Here is a 21329-nt window from a genome sequence, read left to right on the forward strand (position 1 = left end):
AAGATAAATATGTATGTATGTATGTAAATATGTGTGTTATATATGTAATTTTGAAGCCCAGACCTTGTATTCACACATGTTAATCAGGTAGGTATTTATGGATTTAAATTAGACCTTAACATTTTGCAACTATTACACTTTCCAGAGATTGGAACAGGAAAAAAAAAAACCCCAGGCTTATATGTGTAGAGCTAGGAGATATGAAGAATTAAGGAAATCTAAGACTTCAGATTTTCTGAAATTCAGCCTCTCTAACTCATTGGAAATTAGTAGCTCTTAAATAACAAGCAGTAACAGGTTATGCAGCCTACATAGGTAACATTTATTTGATATATTTATTTAATCTTCCCACTTCACAAGAGGAGTGTGTCAGTTCTACCATCTGGTAATTCTGAAAGCAACACCCTTTCCTTTAGACTTAGCTTCCCTTTAGAAGTCACGTTTCTATTAAATCCATTTGTGGTAGAGTCTATGTTTTTCTGCTTAGAGCTCTTTGAAGATGAATATTCTTTGTTTTCAAATATTCATTGTTTTCAAATAATCTATGAGAAAATGTTACGAATTAACATTTTTTCTGTAAAATTACCCAGGAGATTGGAAATTTACATTAGTAGTACTGTAAGGAATCCTCAGGATTGGAAGCCATTTGCATAAGCTTGTCTCCATATAATCGAAATTGATGGGGCAAAGCTAAGAGGAGGAAGATGTGTGAAGATTAGGTCCCCACCTCAGGTGTGTAGACTTAGTGTGTCTTTAAGCCATGGTTCAGGGGGAGCACTGAGCTGCTGTCTGGGGACATCTGTTGTAGATAGGATTAGTCTCCCTCAGAGCTGAGGCTGACTGATCCTGAGAGAGGTTCCTCAAAAGGATTAGAGTGTGGATGTGGCCATCTTGGACCCACATCTTCTGCTTTCTCGTAAAGCACAGGAAAAATGACATTGCCCTCTTCCAGTGGGTTCTCTTGTGCCATGTATTGTATGAACTGTGCTGCAGCTTGTAAGGGAACTTGGGCTGTCAGAAAGTGTTGGTGCTTCTGTTGAAGGAGAACTAAAACCAAATGTGGTTATGATTAGGATACTGACTTCTGAATGTGGTTTGTAAACTGCTCAAAAAGCTAAATGTCTCTTCACAGTAAAAGATGAAACAGCTGTATTAATGTGCAAATTCTGTGACTAACCAGCTGCCTTCATTTCTTAAGGAACTTGCCTTATCCTAAATCACTGTTCATTAGTATTCATTTCACATCAGCAGTGAGGAAACTTTTTCTTCCCTCTGTCCTTTGAATTACCTTGAACATGATTAAATACCTTGAACATGATTAAATACAACACCAACAAAGGTAAAAGATTGCTGCTTTCCTCAAAAGGTTTTGTCTGCAAAAAAAGTTTTGTTGATGACTGAGATAGTAGCACTCTGAAGAAGCTGCTGAAGCTGTCATGGTAAATCTCATTAATTTTAGATAACTCAGCCCTTCAGTTCTTTGTGTCTCTTTCTGCTGCTTTCTGTGGTGCAGTGGCTTAGAGTAGAATCTTGTGTTGCTATCCTGTCACTCCTCACAGGTAGTCTTTTTTAGATATATTCTATAGCAGGTATTTTTCATAACATGTGTTCTTCAGTACGTGATCTTTATTTTGATTCCATTTAAAATATCTGTGTTGCTGTTTCATTCTGGGATTCTGTATCAATTATGCAATTGTAATTTTGACATAAGTGGAATTGGTGTTGTGCCAATTGCCCACAAAGATGTAGTTATTTGATTAAATTGGAACAGTATATTTTTCTCAACTTTCACTATATAAATGGTTTGGTTGAATTGTTTTTTTTAATTTCTGAAAGGCTAAAAGCATGAATTTTGCTTACTGAAGTCTCTTGCGCAGGTTGCCTTTGATCAGTGTTGCACTAGTTCAAGGAAAAGCTTTTGGAGGAGGAGCAGAACTTACCACAGCATGTGATTTCAGGTAAGGCTGACAAGTGTTATGTTGGGTCAGTGATTTAATGACTGTACCATGAGGTAGCACTTCTACCAGGAGTAACCTTCCTGGGTTCCAAGGCATTTGCAACAAGATTTTATCATCAGACTTCACAGGAAAAGTTGTGATTTCTACCAGGCTATGTGGTTTGAATCACTGCACAAAACAAGAGCAGTAAGGTTCTTTAGCAACTGACTGGTTTACACACCAAGTGGGTCCAACTCACCCCTGAATGAGAGGTAGGAGGCTTGCAAAATTGTCTATCTCCCCATGTTGCTTTTTGTGAACGTCATAAATAAAAATAAATAAATATCTTCATTACTCTTGTATTTCTTGTTCTGTGTTTATTATTTGTAATGTAATTTTGTGCTGCACAGCTGTTTAAACAAGAATTTGAGGTGCAGAGTAAAACAAATGAGGTTTCATCCCTGTTTTTTTTTACATGCAGGTGCAGGGATTTGCTAGCACAAAACAACTGGCAAAAAAGGAGGGCTTTAATTAAACAGGCAGAACAGGAATGGGAAGACACTAAAGTAATAAAATGTCACTTTATATAAACCATTGCTAATGTGTAAACAGCCTACAGATGTAGCAGGATAAGCACAGTGGGCAGCATCTCTGAAAATGAGAAGCTTTTAGTGAGGTTTTCATCTAAGAAAAGGAAATGTGCTTTTGAAGAGGGCCTTAATGGGAAAAGAATTGCCCCAAACAACTGAAAGAAGGTACACTCAAAAGTAAAGTAAACTAGAATATTGCAGTGCTGTTCCAGGTATCAAGACCAGGCTTTGGATAGAGGAGATGGTATCTGCATTGTCTGAGCCACTTGGAAGCAATCTTCCTTTGCTTTGAAAGTAGATGTGGCTGGATCTTTCTTCATCTCTGCTCAGCACACAGTGAGCTGAAGCCCCAGCTGTGATGTGGGTCCAGACTGTGTTACAAATAGCAGAGAGGCTCTGTGTTTGACAGCTGCAGTGCTGGCAGGAGAATGCACCTGGGAGACTCAGCAGACCTTTCTGTATCTGTGAGCCTGTCGACAGAAAGTGTTTCTTGTTATCTCTAAATAGGCGTTTAGGGAATGGGAATATAATGAAATGGAAATCTTTTGGCTTTTTAAAATACGTTCTCTCTACTTACACTCCAGCTATGCTGTTTTGACATGCTGTGTAATTATAGGCATTATCAAGTAGCTCTTATTTGCATGAATTGAGCAGCTGCAATTCCTCTCATGCAGTGCCATAATTTTCATAATAACTACAGCTGTTGATCCATCTTCCATTAGTTTCTACACACCCATCCAGTGCAACTAAATAACTGCCATTCAGGAGCAGCAAATGGGACTTAATTAATAACAGCAACAAGACAGAGAAACATACTCTGTGCTGTTATTGCTCTTGAATTTGAGAATTTGATATTGGTGGACAAAATTCCAGGGTTTTTTTGAGGACTGTAAGTAGATATTAGTGGAATAGGTATTCTGTCCACAGTCACTAGATGACAAAAGATGAACATAAGACAGAAATCAGAGATTTGTTTTCTTCATTGAATAATCAGTTTGAACGTTTTATTTTTAAAAAACAAAATGAGTTTGTTGTGGTTGCTTTTAATTCTAGATTTTCAAATACAGTTCTGTTTTTCACAGTCTCTGTTTAAACTACCAAACTGCTTGGTTTTGGCCTGAAATATTTTCTTATTTTTATCTCTTTTACTTTGTGCTACATCAACTATACTGATATAGTTTGAGCAACTCACTTGAACCAAAATGATCAAGGTACCTCCTCTGAGATGTGGTCTGGCAGCATGATACGTATCTCTACTAAAGTAGAGGTGTGGACAAGTCCAATTTTAAGATAGCTGAGGTGGTTTAAGATATTACTGATACATTCTTCCTGTAGCGGTTCTTGTGGCTAATTGTCTCACTCTGTTTTAAGCTGGCTCTTTTTCAATTTAATTGGGGCTTGTGTGAACTTCGGCATGTTTATTGCTGAAATAAGGACAGTGATAAAAAGTGAAAGCATCTGAGGTTAAAGCATCCACCTTTAATCTGGAGGAAGATGTCTTCTCCAAACATCATCTTCAGTCTTAGCTGTTTTATGTGTTGCTGCAGTATGGCTCTCCAGAAAAGTAGTGTCCTTATAAAGATCATAAACATGTTACTGGAGGAAAAAAAAATCAGACCAGTCCAGACAAGGGCAAGGTAATTAATTTCCTTTCAGACTTTTTCTGGTATGAAAATTGGAAAGATAAAGCTTCTGACACTAGAATTATTCATCTCAATTATTACTGCAAAACTAGGTAATGTAGAAGGGTGCAAGTATGAAACTTGCTCAGACAGCTAAGCATTTAGTAATATTTTCAAGAAATACTGACTTTTTTCAATGTGCCATAGTTGAGAACATGAAGGTGGCTTGTGTTTTCTGCTGCCAGATATTAATGTATTTTATAGCTCTGCATGACTCTGCAGCCATTTCAGTGAGGTGCAGAAGTGAATGTGATGTTGGATTTACTGATGGAATTTCACAAATAATTGAGGTGTCTGCTTTGGATTCCTTTATGCAGAAACTTGAAATGTATCTTGTGCTTACACAATGTGTGAAGGCAAGGAGAGCAGATTTGGCAGGATTGGTTGAGGACTTCAGACAGGAAAACAGGAATGGTCTTGGATTGTTGGACAATAAGCTGAGAGATACAGGCAAGAGACAATAATGAATCTATTTGTGCAATTAGGAGATCACAATAATCTCTGAGTGCAGTCACTGCAATGCACCACCAGATAATAGACAGAATAACTAACTTTGAATTCTGAGCTGTCTTGTCTTCTATTGCATGTTGATGCCTTTGAGAAATCTCACTGGGGTAATGTCTGTGTAGGTCTTCTACACACAAAAATTTGGTCCTACCTCGCCTGGCAAATGGACTTCCATTGTATCTGAGTGCTTCTGAAACACAGAGTCTCTTTCCCCCTACCTCCTTTTTCCTCTCTAATGCTGCTGCAGTCCAAGTGGATGTGTGTCTGTGTCCCTGCCATGTAAATCAAATTTAAAAGTTGGTGTCTTGAGGCAGAGGTTGAGAGTGCAGAGATGGAAAACTGCCCATTTCTCATATCATTGATCTCAGAATGGGCTTGTAGATGGGGACAGCAGTGATTTCCTTTTCTTCTTTAGAAAATAAATTCATGAACTATAGTTTCTTCAGCTGTAGTTGATGTTGCACAGTTAAATTGCAAAGGGCCAGTTTCATTACTGTTATAAGTGCTGAGCTAACTATTAGCTTATGCTAATAATATTGCATTAATCAAATTGGCCTTCTTTCATTTTAGCAGTGTGTTTTCTGTATTTCTGTGAAATATGTAGGCATGCTTAGTATTACATTTTAAGGTGTTAAATATGTTCTGTGAAACACTTAGTAAGAGATGAAATGAAATGTTATTAAATAGCTTTTGGTGTGTGTGTTTCTGTGATAATTTATGTTTATTTGATTCTACAAGTTGTATTTAGAGCATTAAATGCAACATATAGGAAGTCAAAGCAACAGAAAATAATCTAGTCTCTGCATAGATGTAGCTACACTATGACCAACTTTTCAGTTGTTTCACCTTTCAAAAAGGAGAAGTGGAGGAAGCTGTAAAGACTTTAGTTTTCTGCAGTAAACTTTTTCAAAAATAGGTTTCAGAACATCAGAGCACAGCACATGAGCTTCTTTGGAAATCTTTTACTCTGTACAAGGATTTGGGCTTTAATTTTATCAGGAGGAACATTTAGGTGCACAAGATGCCTCTGTTTGAAATAAGGGTGCTTCAGGACATAGTAGCATTTTTTATTGGGTAGAGCCTGATAGGATGTAGCAACATGGGGTTCACATATTCATGAATTATTGCAGAGTCCAGGCTCACAAAGCACTTTTCATTCATATGACTGTAACATTACTACACATCATCAGAGAAGAGTCAGTAGCCAAATCTGAGTGGGTTCTTTGTAGAAGCCTAAAAGATAAGGGACTAAAATGTTTGTGGTTCAAAAACTGATAGCTGGATATCCATGGAACCAACCAAGAATTGTTGGTAATAACAGACTATGAGAAAGAACAGGATGTGGGTGGAGTAGGGGCCCATATGGAGGTAGAGCAGCACTTTTCTGGGACTGATGTCCTTGTTCTGACACAATAGAAAAAGCACAACACAGTACAGGGCAAGTGCAGCAATGAGACTGAGAAATGGACATGCACTATAGATTATGACCATCAAAGACCCTTCAAGCCTCCACCTATTTCCAGAAAGATGGAGAAGAAAGAACTGTGCATAACTAATTTGCATAGAAAGTGAGAAGCTTACCTCCAGAACAGGGTAAACATATCTATGAAAAGATATTCCCCACAAAGCCTGGGCATGTGTGCAGCCCAGGACCCTGGATACTCCAGCTGGATCAGTGCTGGGGCTAGAACAGGTGATCTCTCTAATTCTCTTTCTTCCTTTTTTCTCTCTCACACTCCTTAATTCATGTCTGTCTCTTTCTTCCCTTTCACCCTACCTCTTATCCAAAACCCAGTGCTGTGGGCTTATGCTGGGAGGTTAGGGACTTGAATAACAATGTCCTTGCCAAGTGTGTAAATTATTAATGAAACTCTATAAGCTTTTGTAGAACCTCTGACTTTTGCCATTCCTTTCAACCACAAACGTCTACGAATCTTGGGTTCTCCCTTCTCCTTAAGGGTGGGACACCACATTTTCACAGCTTCAAGTGCTTGCTGTGTGGCATAGATCACTTTTCTAAACTGTATACATTTTGGTCTCATATGTATATGTGTGTGTATATATATATGTGTGTGTGTGTATATTTAAAATCTCCTGCAAATCAGTTGGCTATTTTAGAATTCCAATGCAGTCCTACATCACTTCCCATTTTTAGAGCCCTGGGGGTTTGTTACTACAAGTTTCTGCTTATGATTTTAAAAGTCTCACATTGCCTGCCTTTAAGAAGGCTGTTCTTATTTTTGACATGGTACATTTGACATCTGGTTAAGTAAGCACTGCCAGAAATGGGCTCAAGATCTTGTGTTATTTGCCTTGTATTTATGGGCTGTTATTGGGGGTCTTTTACCAATTTTCATTTGGGATTGAATTTTGTGTGTTTACATTCTTTCAGGAAGAGAATTTGTAGATGTAGTCTACAATTCAAATTTACCACTGTTTGATTTTAGTAGAAATTTAAATAACATCAGCAAAGCATGAATTTGAGTTGATGCTTTCTTTCTGAAGTTGTCTTTTTGCAGGGATTTACTTCATTCTAGGTTTTTAAATTTGTTTTGTGTTTGGTTTGTTGTCTTTTTTTTGCCCTTGGGAGATAAAGCTATCTTATCCTGGGTAAGTGAATTTTTTCTTATCAGCATGTGTCTATGTTTTAGACCACTTGTACCATGCAATCTTACATCCTTTCTGTTGAACAGTCCTGTCTGCAGCTGATAAAATGTGCTGCATGATTATAAACAGAGATAGTCCAGATAATGGAAAACTTAGATAAGGCAGATTTTAGAGAATACAGGTCTAGACCCATTCTGATACTTGCTGATACCCTGAGCTGTTAATTCACCATAGAGAAGTATTTAAGTTTCAAAGAATTTGAGGAAAAGAGTACAAATGCACTGGAATTGTCCATTTCGCTTTCATCTGCAAAATGACTAATTCCCAGTTTGGATAGGCTGGCCTTTGTGGTTTTTGAGTTTGATGCATAATTTCTGATCTTCACTACTATTTTTATATATATATACACACATACATGTATATATATATGCACACACACATATATATACATACATATATATATATATATACACACACATACACACACACACACACATATATATATAATTATCAGATAGCTCCACAAATTTGATAATATAAAGTGTGAGAAGCACTTATATATTCCAGTCTGTTGGTTTTGAGATGAGGTTATACTGAGCTGTGGCTTCATAAAGACAGTGTCTGAACAGCTTCCTTGGATAAGGGAGGAGGGTGTCCCTGTTACATATTCTCAGCTCACTTCTTACCTCTGGTTTGCCAAGCACCAGTGAAGATGCCTGTATGAGTCAATTATCTCACTGAAAAGCAACAGGGAGCCTGGATTTTTCTGTTTTTACGGTTAACTAGAGTGACTTGTAAGGTCATATAATATTGGCTGGAGCCAGTGTAAGGGAGGAGTTAAGTTTCTAGGAGATGCAAAGAACCGTAGGGGATGAGAATACAATCTACTCCTTTTGGCTTGAGGGAGATGTTAAATACCCTCAGTTTCCCTTGAAGCCACAGCTTTCAAACATCTAATTTTGCAGCTTCCAGAGAATGTCTTCCTGAGTCCTTGTTAGCTCTTTCATATTTCAGCCCTGTCATGTGCTACTGAAGGACTACAAGAAAGAACTCTTCCTCTCTGTATCACTCCAAGGAGCAGTATAGTTAACCTTGTAGATCTCTGAAGGGTAATCATCCACATCAGGGTTACTGTGCATTGGAATGACCCATGTTCCCAAAATAACTCCATTTCCCTGGGTGTAAGCAGGTGTTGTGTGGATCTCAACCTACTTTCACTGTAAACATTGCCTTCCAAATTTTGATTTCCAGTCTTCCTCTTTAGCCTCCGGTTTTATTTTTGTCTCTGATCCAAAGCAACCCAAGCTCTTAGTGAAGACTTGGAGCCCTGCAGCCTGGACCTCTGTGTTCCTCTTCCTTCCAGATTTATGCAAAACTGTATGAAACAAGTCTGTAAACTGCTTAAACTTGTTAACCTTGGTGGCTTCAGCTTCCTACTTCCTGGATTCTGTAGTCAGTAAGAAATTAATTACTCTGTTGTGACTTGGCGGTCTCAGTAAGAATAAATCAAATAGTAAATTCTTATGTTAAATAGATTCCTATTTTGCTTAAAGTTGTGTGCATAAGAACTTCTGCTGTGCCCATGGTCTGTTATTAGGTGTTATATTCCAGTCCTATTTTGTGTTCTGATGATTCATATTCATAAACAAAAAGCAAATATATAGACTGGGGAAGCCCCAATAATTTAAATTAGTATGGATTTGCATATGTGTGAAAGAGACAATAATAGTAAATAAAAGCATAGTAGGGGAAATTATACTTTTGGCAATAACTGGTCACTCTCTTAGGCATATTTGTGGGATCTGTTACGGTTTGCTGAAAATGTGCCTGCTTCTTGTCCAGGTAGTCTGAACATGGCATTAGTGATCTGAAGTTGGTTTGAGATCCCCATCAGTGTAATTAATACTCTATATTAAAAAGTAAAGAGGAGAAGCAGCAGGTTACTGCTTCAATGTAGAATTTTAATGTTATCTATCTCATTTATGCCTCTTTGAGTTATATCATTGCGCTCTTCCCCTCCCTCCCAAACAAATCTCTAAAGACATTTATCACATCTGGAAAACTTAGGTCACAGTCACTGTGATAATTTAAAAAAACCCAAACCATGACAGTCAGTATTTTTTTGTCTGAAATTAACATGGTATCCTGACAAAGTGGCAACATTCCATTATAATTGAATCACCAGTGATTTCAACTAAGTATGTGATCTCTCTTTGCTTTAGTCAGAAATTGTGTAGGAAGTGCAAATGCAGCATTGGTAGCACTGTGTGCAGAGACAGCTGAATTTCAAAGCGTGTCTTGTTACCCTGTGTCTTGTGAAGGGTTGCTAGTGTGATGTTACATTGTATTTTAAGTTCTTTAGTGCTGTGAGTTGCAGAAACCTGATACATCAAATCCATCATAAAGTATTAGAACAGCTTGAATATTGCATCTCTCATGATTGATGTCAAGAAATGCTGTTCCTTTCCAGTCAGCTAAATTCAGGCAGCTGAGGTGTTCCTTGTGTTTTTTGATGTTTTAGATACCAAGCTCAGCCACTGTTGGGAAGCCCCTCCTCCCCTTTGTGTATCAGCAGTAGAGATTAGCAGAAAACGTGATTGAAATGTTCCTGCCTTAAGAGACTCCTGAATTTGGTCTGGGAGAATTTTGTTCGGCATTCTATGGTGTTTTTAAACATACATTATGAAAATAAAGATGTAGGAAGCCAAAGTTATAAACATGGTTTGCATATGCTGCATGAAAGTGTGCACATAATTTTAAAAAATAATATTTCCTCTTTGAAAAAAGCTCCACTTTTTTAATTTCTAGAGGAATACTGTCATTTAAATTTGACTAAAAATTTATAATCAAGCACCTTGCCTCCAGGTGGTCTTTTTCATCAGAGAATCTGGTAAAATATCACTGAATCTTTCCTGACAGAAATTTTTACTTTAGTCTAAAAGGCATATCTGTTGTTGAAAATGTTTGCTTGAACAGAATCCAAATAGCTCTAGTTTCTTTTTTAGGAAGGAAAGACTCATGTAACATTTCAGATTTCTAGCATGAGTAATGTTTCTGTGAGCATTATTTTGGCATTCACTTGCTTGTGTACAGAGGCTTTGGCAGCCTCTGAGGAATAGCTTAAACCTGCTTCATGGGTAAGGCCCAACTGCTATGACAAGATAAAAATTGCTCTGAAAATAATTGTATGGTAACTGAGGTGCCTGGGACCCACTGACACCAGGGTAATTCAAATGTAGTCATAACTGGGAGAGTGTTAATAAGATATTGGTCATTAGCAGGGGAGGAGAAATAGCGCAGTAGCCCATGGATTGCTGTTGTCATCTGCAGGTAGTAAGGAGGATCCAGGCACTGCCTCTTGAGTGATGGGACATCAGTCCAACTTTATGGCTCTGGGTGATTCATGCCATTTTTAGAGTTTATACTGCACACTTCAGGGGAATTAGAGCTCCCCAGTGTAACTATCTGCTTTATTCTCTAGGCTCTATGTGTGCTTAAATTGTGATCTGAGCCCTGTGTGTGTTCAACAAGCCTTTGTAAAACCAGGCTGCTCCTCGCCAGTGTGCACACAGCGGGTGTTAAACAGGTCCAAGGCAGCACCTGTGGACAGGGCAGTCTATATTGCTGTCTGTGTAATTGTAAAGGTTTGTCTCTCCTGCCTAAGACCTTTTAATTTACTTTTTCTGCTGTTTTCTGAAACTACTCAGCTCACTTGGATGCTTAGGCACAAGATGGAAGCAGGGATTGATGTTTGGCCCACACAGCTTTTATGTCACACTGCAGATTGAGAAGGGGCCACCCAATGTGTGTGTGCAGCACACAGGGCCTGGCTGCATGAGCCCTCTGGCCAGCCCTATCGCCATCTCCACCAAGTCCTCCTGCATGATGCTGCCCATCCCCAGCACCGTGGTGGGGATGTGGGCATTGCATGGCAGCCTAAAGAAGTGTCATCCTAGAAAATGAGGCAGATTCACTTTGTGATTTGGCCAAATAATTTTCTTTCCTGTCAGTTTATTGAAAAATGATTGGGAAGGAGAAAACAAAATAAAAAAGCTCATCTTACTTCTTGTAATACTGCTAGTGGAGTTTAATCAGTCATGCTTTTTTTGTGCCCTTATTTCTTGCCTTGTGATCTGCTGTCTAATTCAATTTTTCATTCCTGCTGCAGAAAATATCTTTCTGCGGTTTCCAATACCCAGCTTCATTTATCCCTTTTAGAAGAAATGTGGCTTTTCATAGCATGCTTTTTTCTCTCTGGCTTCTGTGAAGCCATGGGTGAGAAAGTGTCAAGCCTGAGGTAACACATTCGATTGAAACCCCCTAATCAAGGTCTGCTGTGTGAGCCTCCATCTGTAACTGACTCCTGGGAGATTTGGTCCAGAATGAGATTGAAAGTCTGTGTGGATGGCAGCTGGTGTGACAGCAGACGACCTGCAGGAGACTTTGGGGGGACCTTACCTACCTTGTCTTGATTGAGAGTGTGATACTCGCCTGGCAGGGTATTAGCAGCAGTCTTTCCCTGTGTTTCATTCTTTTTATTATCCCTCTCTCAAACTAATGGTCTTTCTGGCCCTTTTTTAGCCCTTCTCCTTAGATTAGGGAAGTGTTTAAGAAATAGACCCTATTTTACTTCTCTGGTTGTTCTTACACAATCATGTCTAGACCGGTTTTAATCTGGGTCTTGACAGGGCACTCTCCCAGAGGGTCTTCTCTGCTGCCTTTCTGAGCTCCTTCATGCTGCTGGTAGGCCTTTTCTTGATTTTTCTCAGTGCAGACTTTGCTTCTGATGAGATGCTCTTTTTTTTGGGGGACATGCAGTTCTCTGTGTCTGCCTATTATTGGTTATCCAAGGGATATTTTTCTAGTAACAGCGTTATTTTTGTGCTTCTTCCCTGGAATGGCTTCCTTTAAAATTGGTAATCTTGCAGCCTTTTTGAGTTGACTTTGTGGATTTTGGAGGTTCCTCTTACATTGAATATCCCAATATTTGGGCAATAGGTGGTGATTATCCACGCTTTAAGTTCCTGTTTATTCCTAGAGACCACATTCCTCTTAAAATGACTCATGTCCATTTAGCAATTTCTGCACTGATGTCTCAGTGTTCCAACTCTCCCTCTAACCCTTGTTGTTGCTACATATTTCATTTTTTAGATTCAGGTCTCACTTTTCAGAACTTTATCATCAGCCAAATGTTTTGGGCTTATAGATGAAAGTGTGACTTTGTCATTTGTTCTTCCACATTTCATTTGACTCTGGGTGATGTGAGAAAGCGTGATAGTGTCACATTAAAAATGGCTATTTTAAGGCCTCCTTTGAAGAATACAATTCTCATTGTTTAGGTCCCCTTGCTGCCCTTTGGGAAGTGCCCTCAGGTTTCCCAGGCAACTCAGAAGAATGTTAACTCTTATTTTAAAAACATACTTCTGTAATTAGGAGTCTATTTACTTGATCTGATTTTTACCCTGATCCTTTTTACCCTGATCCTGGAAAGTCTGACTGGAGGACAGGAAAGGTAGAGGGTAAAGGCAATATGTGCTAGGGAGACATGAGAGATTTTTCTGGGCTACTTTATGTAAAGTTTGATTCTTAGCTTTTGTGGTAAGTGGGGGGAAAATGGATGCACTAAGAGTGTTACAAAATAATTCAGTAACTATAAATAAAAGTCCATATAGTCTCTGTAAAGCAATTTGAGAAGAGCTGTGAGAAAAGCAAGCTTTTGTGTTAGTGAAATTTCTTAGGATGGCATCAAGCCTACTCCTTTGACACTGTGATTTAGTGTGCCTGGAACACTCTGTGCTTGGGAGTCTTGATAGGATTTTTTGTTGTTTTGCTTCTTGGGGATCATTTTAATTTATTCAAACCTCAAATAAAGAAGGTATACTGTTTTGTGATTTTAATTGGTGGAGTGTTTTTAAATCAAGGGAGAGAATTCGAGTGGGGTGACTTTCTGATGGGCTTGTTAAAATAGGACCTACTTCTTTCCATTGCTTTCTTGTAGAAAAGGTTATGGATTAAAGCTGATAAACAGGAAAGATTATTAGTGTGCACAGTCTTCTTTTTGCCTATTGAAACTTGGAATTGCAGAGCATCTTTTAGCAACTGTATCTAAGATAAGCATAAGGCATGCAGTTCCCCCAGACTATCTTTAAACTATTTTGTCTTCATTTTTAAGTTCTTTAGTAGTTGCCATTTAGTCATCTGTCAAGTGAATATCTGTGACTAAAGGATTTTCAAAAACAGCAAACATTTGGGAGGGTTTGCTTTTATGATACCATAGTGGTCTGCATAGACCATCACCACAGTTATGTAATACAAATCCATACTTTCATTGGTTTTACAGCATTTTCACTTTGGAAGTCTCGCTTTGTGCTGTTGAAGGTCTGAAGTAGCAACTGCTGCAATATCTAATTGCCTTATTATTTCTCTGCATAGGGCAGGAACATGAGAAGCTCTCAGTGAGAAAGAAGATATGGGAGAGATGCAGAGGGAATTAATACTAGCAAGCTGTGTTGGGAAAGCATGTAACTGTTATGGCTTGCCAATATTCAGTGCATTGCTCCAGTTCAAAAATCTGCTAAATAGAATTAGCAAGGAGTTGTTGATTAAATGTTTAATCTGTGTCTTTTTGGTTCTTTAAAACCTATCTAATTAATCAAGTGAGATTGAAAGATAAGTGAAATAATTACTAACTCTTCTCAGGATTAATCCACTTGTTAACATTTTTAGAGAACTAGGGTGGGTTTTTGGTAAGAGAGGGTGTAGTAATATGACTTCCAGAAAAATCTGTAGCCATTTTGTGTAGATAATCCCCTCATAGAGTATCTAGGTAATTATTTGATGGTGTAGTGATAAAGAGGCTGCTGAGACACTCCACTGGATAGGCAGAGAGGGATCATTTAGTCCCAGCTTGCTTTTTTGGAGGAGGCTGTCTTATTCTTAAGGGTCTAATTCTAAAAACATCTGTCATGAAAACTGAAGTAAGGACTGGAAGCTGCTAATCAGCAGCTTTGCTGACTGGCTAAATTATTTTAGTGTAGTACTGCATATTTCTTCTGCAGAATATTCTTCCCACAGAACCTTGCTGTTTCAAAATTTATTTTTACTGCAAAGATGACTGCTTCATACATTTGTTGTTTTAAATTTCTGTAGTAACTGTGGAGTTTCTGTAATAACTGTGGAAGGCTTGTGTATTGGAATATTGAACAAAGCTTACAGAAGACAAGATGTCACTACCAGAACACAATGTTGTCATGTAATTAACTTTTTGATGTTTAGGTTTCCAGGTCAGGTCTCTGCAGGCACAGACTGTAGCCTTACCTTTAGTCATTTCAGGCTTTTTGTGGCTTTATGAAAATATCAAGGCAGTAGTTCATATTCAGATTGTGTTTTCAAGGTTGTACTCAGGAATTACTTCTGTTATTAAACATTCTGGAGAAGGTAGGGATTAGTTTTGCAGCAATTGCCAAGGAGCATTCATTTATAATGCCTGAAGAATTTGTATCTTTTTGCTAAGGAAGTTCTGTAGTTTCTTACACATGCTTTAATATCTGTCTTTCCATGGTGGGGACAACAGGTATAGGACATATTAAATGGGAAGGTGCATGATATCTGGTGTATCTTTCTGACTCTGAGATTTGGAATACAGATACCAGAGGTGGATTGAGCACCAGGTACAAGTTAAACCTTGCAAATCCAAATGACATGCTAAAGAAAACTGGGAGAAGGCAGTGAGCTTGCAGGATTCCAAACCCCTTGATATGTGCTACATGAACTGTTTAAAGTAGTGTGAAGTTCCACAGGGCTTGACTGCTTATCTTTGTGATTATCTTTGCCCAAACCTCAGGCTGACAGCATTTGCAGTCCCAATTAATTGCTCCTTATGGTCCAGCTTTCAGAGCTGCCACTTGCCTGTGGCATCAACCCTTAGTATCCCTGCCTGAGCAGAGGAACTGAAGCTACAGAATTATCTGGGCGCATTTGCAGCAAACGTGATGTTTCTCTCTTATGGAATTGCTTTTATATCCAACTACCCACTTCTGCCTTATCCAAATATTTATTGCATTTCAGCCATTCACTTTAAAGCTGCTTTTTTTTTTCTATTTAAGAAGCTTAAAATGCAGCCTAGAAAAGATTACTTGATTTATGTGGTGCACTGAACCAACCTGAAATAAAGGACTTCTGTTTAACCCAAAATCAAGGCTTTTGCTGTACAGATAAAAGAATAGGTAGTTTATTTCTTGCTCTGATGCTACAAATTCAACAATCACAACTCTCTCTTGCTTTGTTTTAATGTATTGTAACAGTTTAATCGACTAAAAACATACCATCACTGCATATGTTCAGCATCACTTTGTATGTAAGAGCAGCACTTTATTTTTCCTGGATTTTGTGTGCTTCAGCAAGAGAAGTGAGATCAGATTTCAGGTAGTACCTGTGTAACTGCTGCCTGAGTCCCATTCACTTGCTTCAGGAACCACCATCAATACTGGGACCTGCTGTGTCTGTGCCCTGGCATGCTGAGGACAATGGAATGAGATTGAGGTGCAATTTGCTTGTGAAGTGGTGGGACAGGGATTGTATTTTTAGTGTTGAGAAGGTGCAACTGGAAAACAAGGAAGTGGACAGTGGACTGGCTTTCTTTCTCACTTAAGGTCCAGCATGCACGTGAGAGCTGCTGCAGTTGTGAATTGTCCTAGTAGCACTTACCAAGAAGAGTTGCAAAATCATAAACCAGTTACACATGAGCTTTTCTCCACTAGCCAGCAAGATCATTAAATTTTAATGTCCACCTGGCAAAGGAAGTTCAATTTGTATGATAAACACCATCTGCAGATAATGTCATACCTGACCTCTCAACAAACTCTTGAGCTTGCACTCCCCAGCAGTGTGTATTTTAAAAAGCTCTTTTGGCCATGTGTCAGCGTAACACTGCTGTTACTTAATTTAAAAAGAGTTAATTAAGCTGATGCCATATTGATGAATGTATTAGAAAGGCATACATGTTGGGCAGAGTATGGCAGCATTGTACATCAACTTTGTTCTTCTGTTCTTTGCTGGTTAAAACAAGTGTTTGACTCTTGATAACCTTCCTTCTGTTACCATTTTCCTGGTAGTTTCCTTTTTTTCTTTAATAGCTCTCTTTTCCTGTGTCTGCAATAGTTGTGCATGTGGTTTGGGTGATATTTTGGTTTTGGTAGCAGGGGGGCTACAGGGGTAGCTGTAGGTAACAACTTCTGTGAGAAGCTGCCAGAAGCTTTCCCCATGTTGGGTAGAGCCAATGCCAGCTGGCTGCAAGATGGACATGCTGCTGGCCAAGGCTGAGCCAAACAGGAATGATAGTAATGCCTCTGTGATAGCATATCTGAAAAGGAGAGGAAAGTTACTGCACAGTTGTAATGGGGGCCAGAGAAGAGCAGGGTGAGAACACGTCAGAGGAACTGCCCTGCAGACACCAAGGTCAGTGCAGAAGGAGGAGGAAGAAGGAAGGAGGTGCTTCAGGTGCCAGAGCTGAGACTGTCCTGCAGACCATGGTGAGGCAGCTGTGCCCCTGTAGCCCATGGAGGACCATGGGGATGCAAAGCTCAACCTGCAGCCCCTGGAGAAGACCCAGACCAGAGCAGGTGAATCCCTAAGAGAGGGCTGTGAACCTGTGAGAGGCTCGTGCTGGAGCAGGGTCCTGCAGGCACCTGTACACCTGTGGAGAGAGGAGCCCATGCTGGAGCAGGTTTTCTGGTAGGACTTGTGGACCCACACTGGAACAGGCTGCTCTTGAAGAACGGCATCATGTGGAAGAAGGAATCACACTGGAGAAGTTTGCAGAGAACTCTCTGTGTGTGCGGGGCCCCACCCTGGAGCCAAGGGAGGACTCCTCTCCCTGAGCAGTGGCAGAAGCAGCACTTGATGAACTGACCATAACCCCCATTTCCCATCTCCCTGTGCCAAAGTGTGGCTGAACATAAACATTACTTTTTATCTGTCTGGGTGTCCTGCATCTATTTTTTGCAAAATATGTAGTTCTACTTGAAGATTTATTATTATTTCTGTAACTTTTACTCTACAGCATGCTAGAATAATGGATGTCTTTTAATTGTACCCCAAGGCCTTTGACTCTTGTTTTTGGAGAAGTTTCCACTTTGTGTTGATTCAATCACCTTGCAGATAGGCATAACTGAAATGTATAGAAGGTAGCAGATTTGGTGAAGGAACTTACTGTGACCCAAAGACATAAGCTCTGTTTGTTATTTATATTAATATTTGTGGTTTGAGAGCAGGATGCCAAAGTATTTGTGGGGGAGATAAAAGTCATCTCCTGCAGTTCTGGTTGCCATGTCAGGGCACAGCCATAGCTGGGGACCAGGTGCTGTAGCACTGTGTGATGCCAGCTGCCTCCCTCCGTGGAGTGCTAGTCCACGCCAGCTAAAAGGGGAGGATGGGAAGTCAGGAGCTGTGTCCTTATGTGACACTGGGAGTCAAGCAGGCAATGGGAGCAAAATTCAGGTTGCTGGCAACACATATAATGTTTTAGGTGTCTTTTTTCCCTATAGTGGCTTTCAAAAGCATAGATGCAGGAGCTTTTAAAAAGCATAAAATAGAGGGTGGTATCTGTCCCTCCCTAGTAAACTTGACTAATACCTTTGCCTTGTCAAAATGCTGAATATAACTCAAACCTTGAAGTCCAGGAAATGATGAGGTAAGGGCCAGCACAGATCTTAATATAATCTTAGTTATGCCAAGGAACTGATTATACCCATTGGAACAGCTCAGTAACATTACTATTTATAATAAGCAGGTATGAAAAATTGAGAAAGTATATTTTTGCTTGCATTTTCAGCTTTTATTGTATATGCTCTGGCTTCAAGTAGCTGGGAAATACTTTAGCAAAGCACAGCATAGCTGTTAGCTCGCAGCAAGTGCTGCCTTTGAGGAGCAAGTGCACCTTTATAAGGGTGGGATTTGTTTGGCTGCAATGTTAATGACAAGGTTTCTTCTCACGTGCATTGCCAGTGATGTGATGAGATGCGATGTGACAGTCAGTTGTTTGTGGGTGCGATGAAATGTCACAGAATGGAGGAATCCTCAGATCAAAGGGGGAGGATTTGTAGCATTTAGTGCAGCTGAGAACATTTTAAAATGTACAGCAGCAACAAGCTCGTTTGCTTTAGATGACTAACACAAAATTGGATGTGGCCCATGTGGACTGTACTTTCTTCCTAGGGAGCTTGTAGGGTTTGTAACATGGAAATAAAAGGTTCTCAAAGAAGATTTCAGCTGCACTTTGGGGGTTGTATTACCTTAACCTCTTATTTCCAATTTAAATTGTGAGGATTTTCCTACCCTTCACATTTCTGAAGGATGTTCCCCTGCTTACTGTAAGATCTTCTGCCACTTTGTACATTAATTACATTGAATAAATATTTTTTTCAGTACTGTCATGCAACAGATTTTCTTTATTAGGGCAGGGAAGGCATATGTGTAGGAGTTTAGCAATGTGACCTTCTCCTGTGATACAGGGAACCCAGATTTTAATTCCTTCAATATGAAAGACAAAAACAGGCATAGTGTTGAAATCAGGGTTAATTTTGTATTCATCTACTACTCTGTCTCAGGCAGGGCCAGTACTAGTTGAATAAGGTAAAAACAGCTCAGCAATATGCTTTGGTCTTTCCAGCTTTTTCCTGTCTGCCTCTTTATGTTAAGTAATGCTTGATGTGCTTTTCTTACATAAATTCTTTTAATGGGAGATCAGATCTGTCATGTCTCAGAAGGTAGACTCAATTCCTTTCATACAATAAAAGGGGAAATATGTATGCGAGGCTGCAGCTGGTGGTGTTCAGAGGCTGATCACAGGCTGGCTTGGCAGCTGCTTCCTCCTCTTCAGACATGAGCTCAGGTCTCCATTGCTTCCTGAGGACTGCAAGTGAGTGATAAATCTAACAGAGAGTATGATGGGTGGTTCTGTAGTGGTGTGACTTCAGGAGAGGATTCATAGTTGAAAAGTCTGAAAAAACAAAAATACCTTTCATAAGCCTGAAGGCAGTCCAATACTGCAGTTGCCCCTTCCACTGACTACCACTTATCTCAGTATTTTCTGTGGAGCTTGTTCAAAGGAACCTTGTGGGAAGAGGTGAATCCCAGTGAGGTTCTGGAAGCTGCAGCCTCAGTCTCCCTGTGAATTAAGCTGTCAGTGGTTTATTTTACTTTCGTTGTGTTTGGTTCAGTTTTCTCTTAGGGGGGTGAAGACTCTGCAGGGAAACAGAGCCCTTCCCACATACTAAAGGTTGTCTGAAGCAATCTCAGATTCAATGTACAAGTGCAACTTGGCCTCCATGACCTGTGGTGGCTGTCCTACAGGTTGTCTAGCATCAGATGCCCACCTGCCTATGACCCTTTCTTTTCTAGTGCCTGACATTGCTCAGCACAGCTAGAATTAAACCCTTAATAATGCTTTCATTAGTGCTTTTCTAGTGGGACACTGGGTGTGAGCAAATTGCAGAGTAAGCTGAGCCAGTAAAGGAGTTCTGGAATACTTGCAAAATCATTCTTTTGAGAGAAGAGACCTGAGCTCCCTGGGATTTGCTGGGTCTGGAAGCACTTGATAATGTTAGCTTAAAGCCTTTCCTCCCCTGCAATACTTTGCTTTCTTCCTTTTGTCACACAACCTTCCCCTGCTATCTCTACAAAAAGGCTTTCATGCAATCTGGCCTGTCAGCTGTTGCTTTTGTGCATTGTGCTGGATCTGGGATAAAGCGTAAGCTCTTCAGTTCTGATGCTGTACAGTGTGGCATGAATGCTGATGGTGCTCTGGTTAACAATGAGGCAACCAAGCAAACGTACAATTAACAATAACTAAGCAGATGTGAGAACAGTGAGTTCCTAGAAATAATTGCATTTTCCTTTTCTTTCCCCTTTCAAAGCTGTGCACCTCGGTATTTTCACTATCAAAAACTGCATGGTTAGAAAACAGACTTGTGTGTAGACATCAGTATTACAAGATTTGTCTTCAAAAAGCCAATTAGTGCTTGAAGTAGAAGCTAATCTACTTCACAAATGTAATTCCCATCCTTTGCCTTACAATCTGCAGCAAGCAACCACACTGCTGAACATCTTTTTGAGAAAGAGCAAGCACTGGTCTGTTTCTGTACATCTTTTCTATGTGTTTCTATTTCTAGAGGTTTTTTCCATTAACCTAACGTGTGTCAGTGTGACCACTGTGTGAAGACAGAACAATCTGCTGCAGCAGAGCTCCTCCAGGGAGATAGCTTAATGAGCCCTAGGATGAGTTCTTAAGTAAAGGAGGTGAGAAGCTGTAGAAAAGAAGCATAGAAGAGAAAGATGTGACATCTTTGGAAGGAAGAATATTACTTACCTTGTAGAGGGGAGCAATTCTATTACACACTGCAGACATAAATAGAAAGCCATTCTGTTGTGCATTGTGAGACACAAGTTGAGCATCCATCCCGATTTCCCTTTCTGTAATGAATGAGCAATTAGAAATCAAACTCACATGGATCTCTAAAATACAGAACCAAAAAGCCCCACCCATGCTTTAATCACCATGGTGCTGACAGAACCTCCCCAGTTCAGATCAGCACTAAGACCACATCTATCCTCTTGAGAAATGTTTTGTACGTTAGTTTGCTTGGGTTTTACCAATACCCGTTTGGTTTATGGATGAATTAGCAAGGCCGTGTGGCACTGTGAATAAATGTAACATGTCCTCTGCAGCTCTGTTTTCAACACTTTTTAGAACTGACTAGATGTATCAGTATGGGCACTAAGAATCTTTACTTGTAGCAGCATCTGTTTCTAATTTTGAGAAGGGCCAAAAGCTACAGTTAGGACACCATGTGATGTAAAAATTGAGATGCTCCAGCTCCGGCTGTAATGAGCACGCTGTCAAGTTGTATCCACCTCTGGAAGCAGAGGGGAGGAGAAGATAGAAAATTAGGGGCTATCGAGCTGAAAACAAAAGGCAGTGCATGCATGGACTGACCTCTCTGTGTTCT

At 39.7% G+C, this 21329-nt stretch overlaps 1 protein-coding gene across 2 annotated transcripts in view; it reads left to right on the forward strand.

Annotated features, from left to right (window-relative positions):
* Positions 1-21329, forward strand: part of ECHDC1 (ethylmalonyl-CoA decarboxylase 1) — a 43923-nt gene that overhangs the window by 17326 nt on the left and 5268 nt on the right. For both annotated transcript variants that reach the window (XM_059467840.1, XM_059467839.1), the window contains exon 5: positions 1878-1958. In XM_059467840.1, the coding sequence (XP_059323823.1) occupies positions 1878-1958 (81 nt within the window). The remainder of the gene's footprint in view (positions 1-1877; positions 1959-21329) is intronic.

The sequence above is a fragment of the Ammospiza nelsoni genome, chromosome 3 (assembly GCF_027579445.1).
Source record: "Ammospiza nelsoni isolate bAmmNel1 chromosome 3, bAmmNel1.pri, whole genome shotgun sequence".
Classification (NCBI taxonomy): Eukaryota; Metazoa; Chordata; class Aves; order Passeriformes; family Passerellidae; genus Ammospiza; species Ammospiza nelsoni.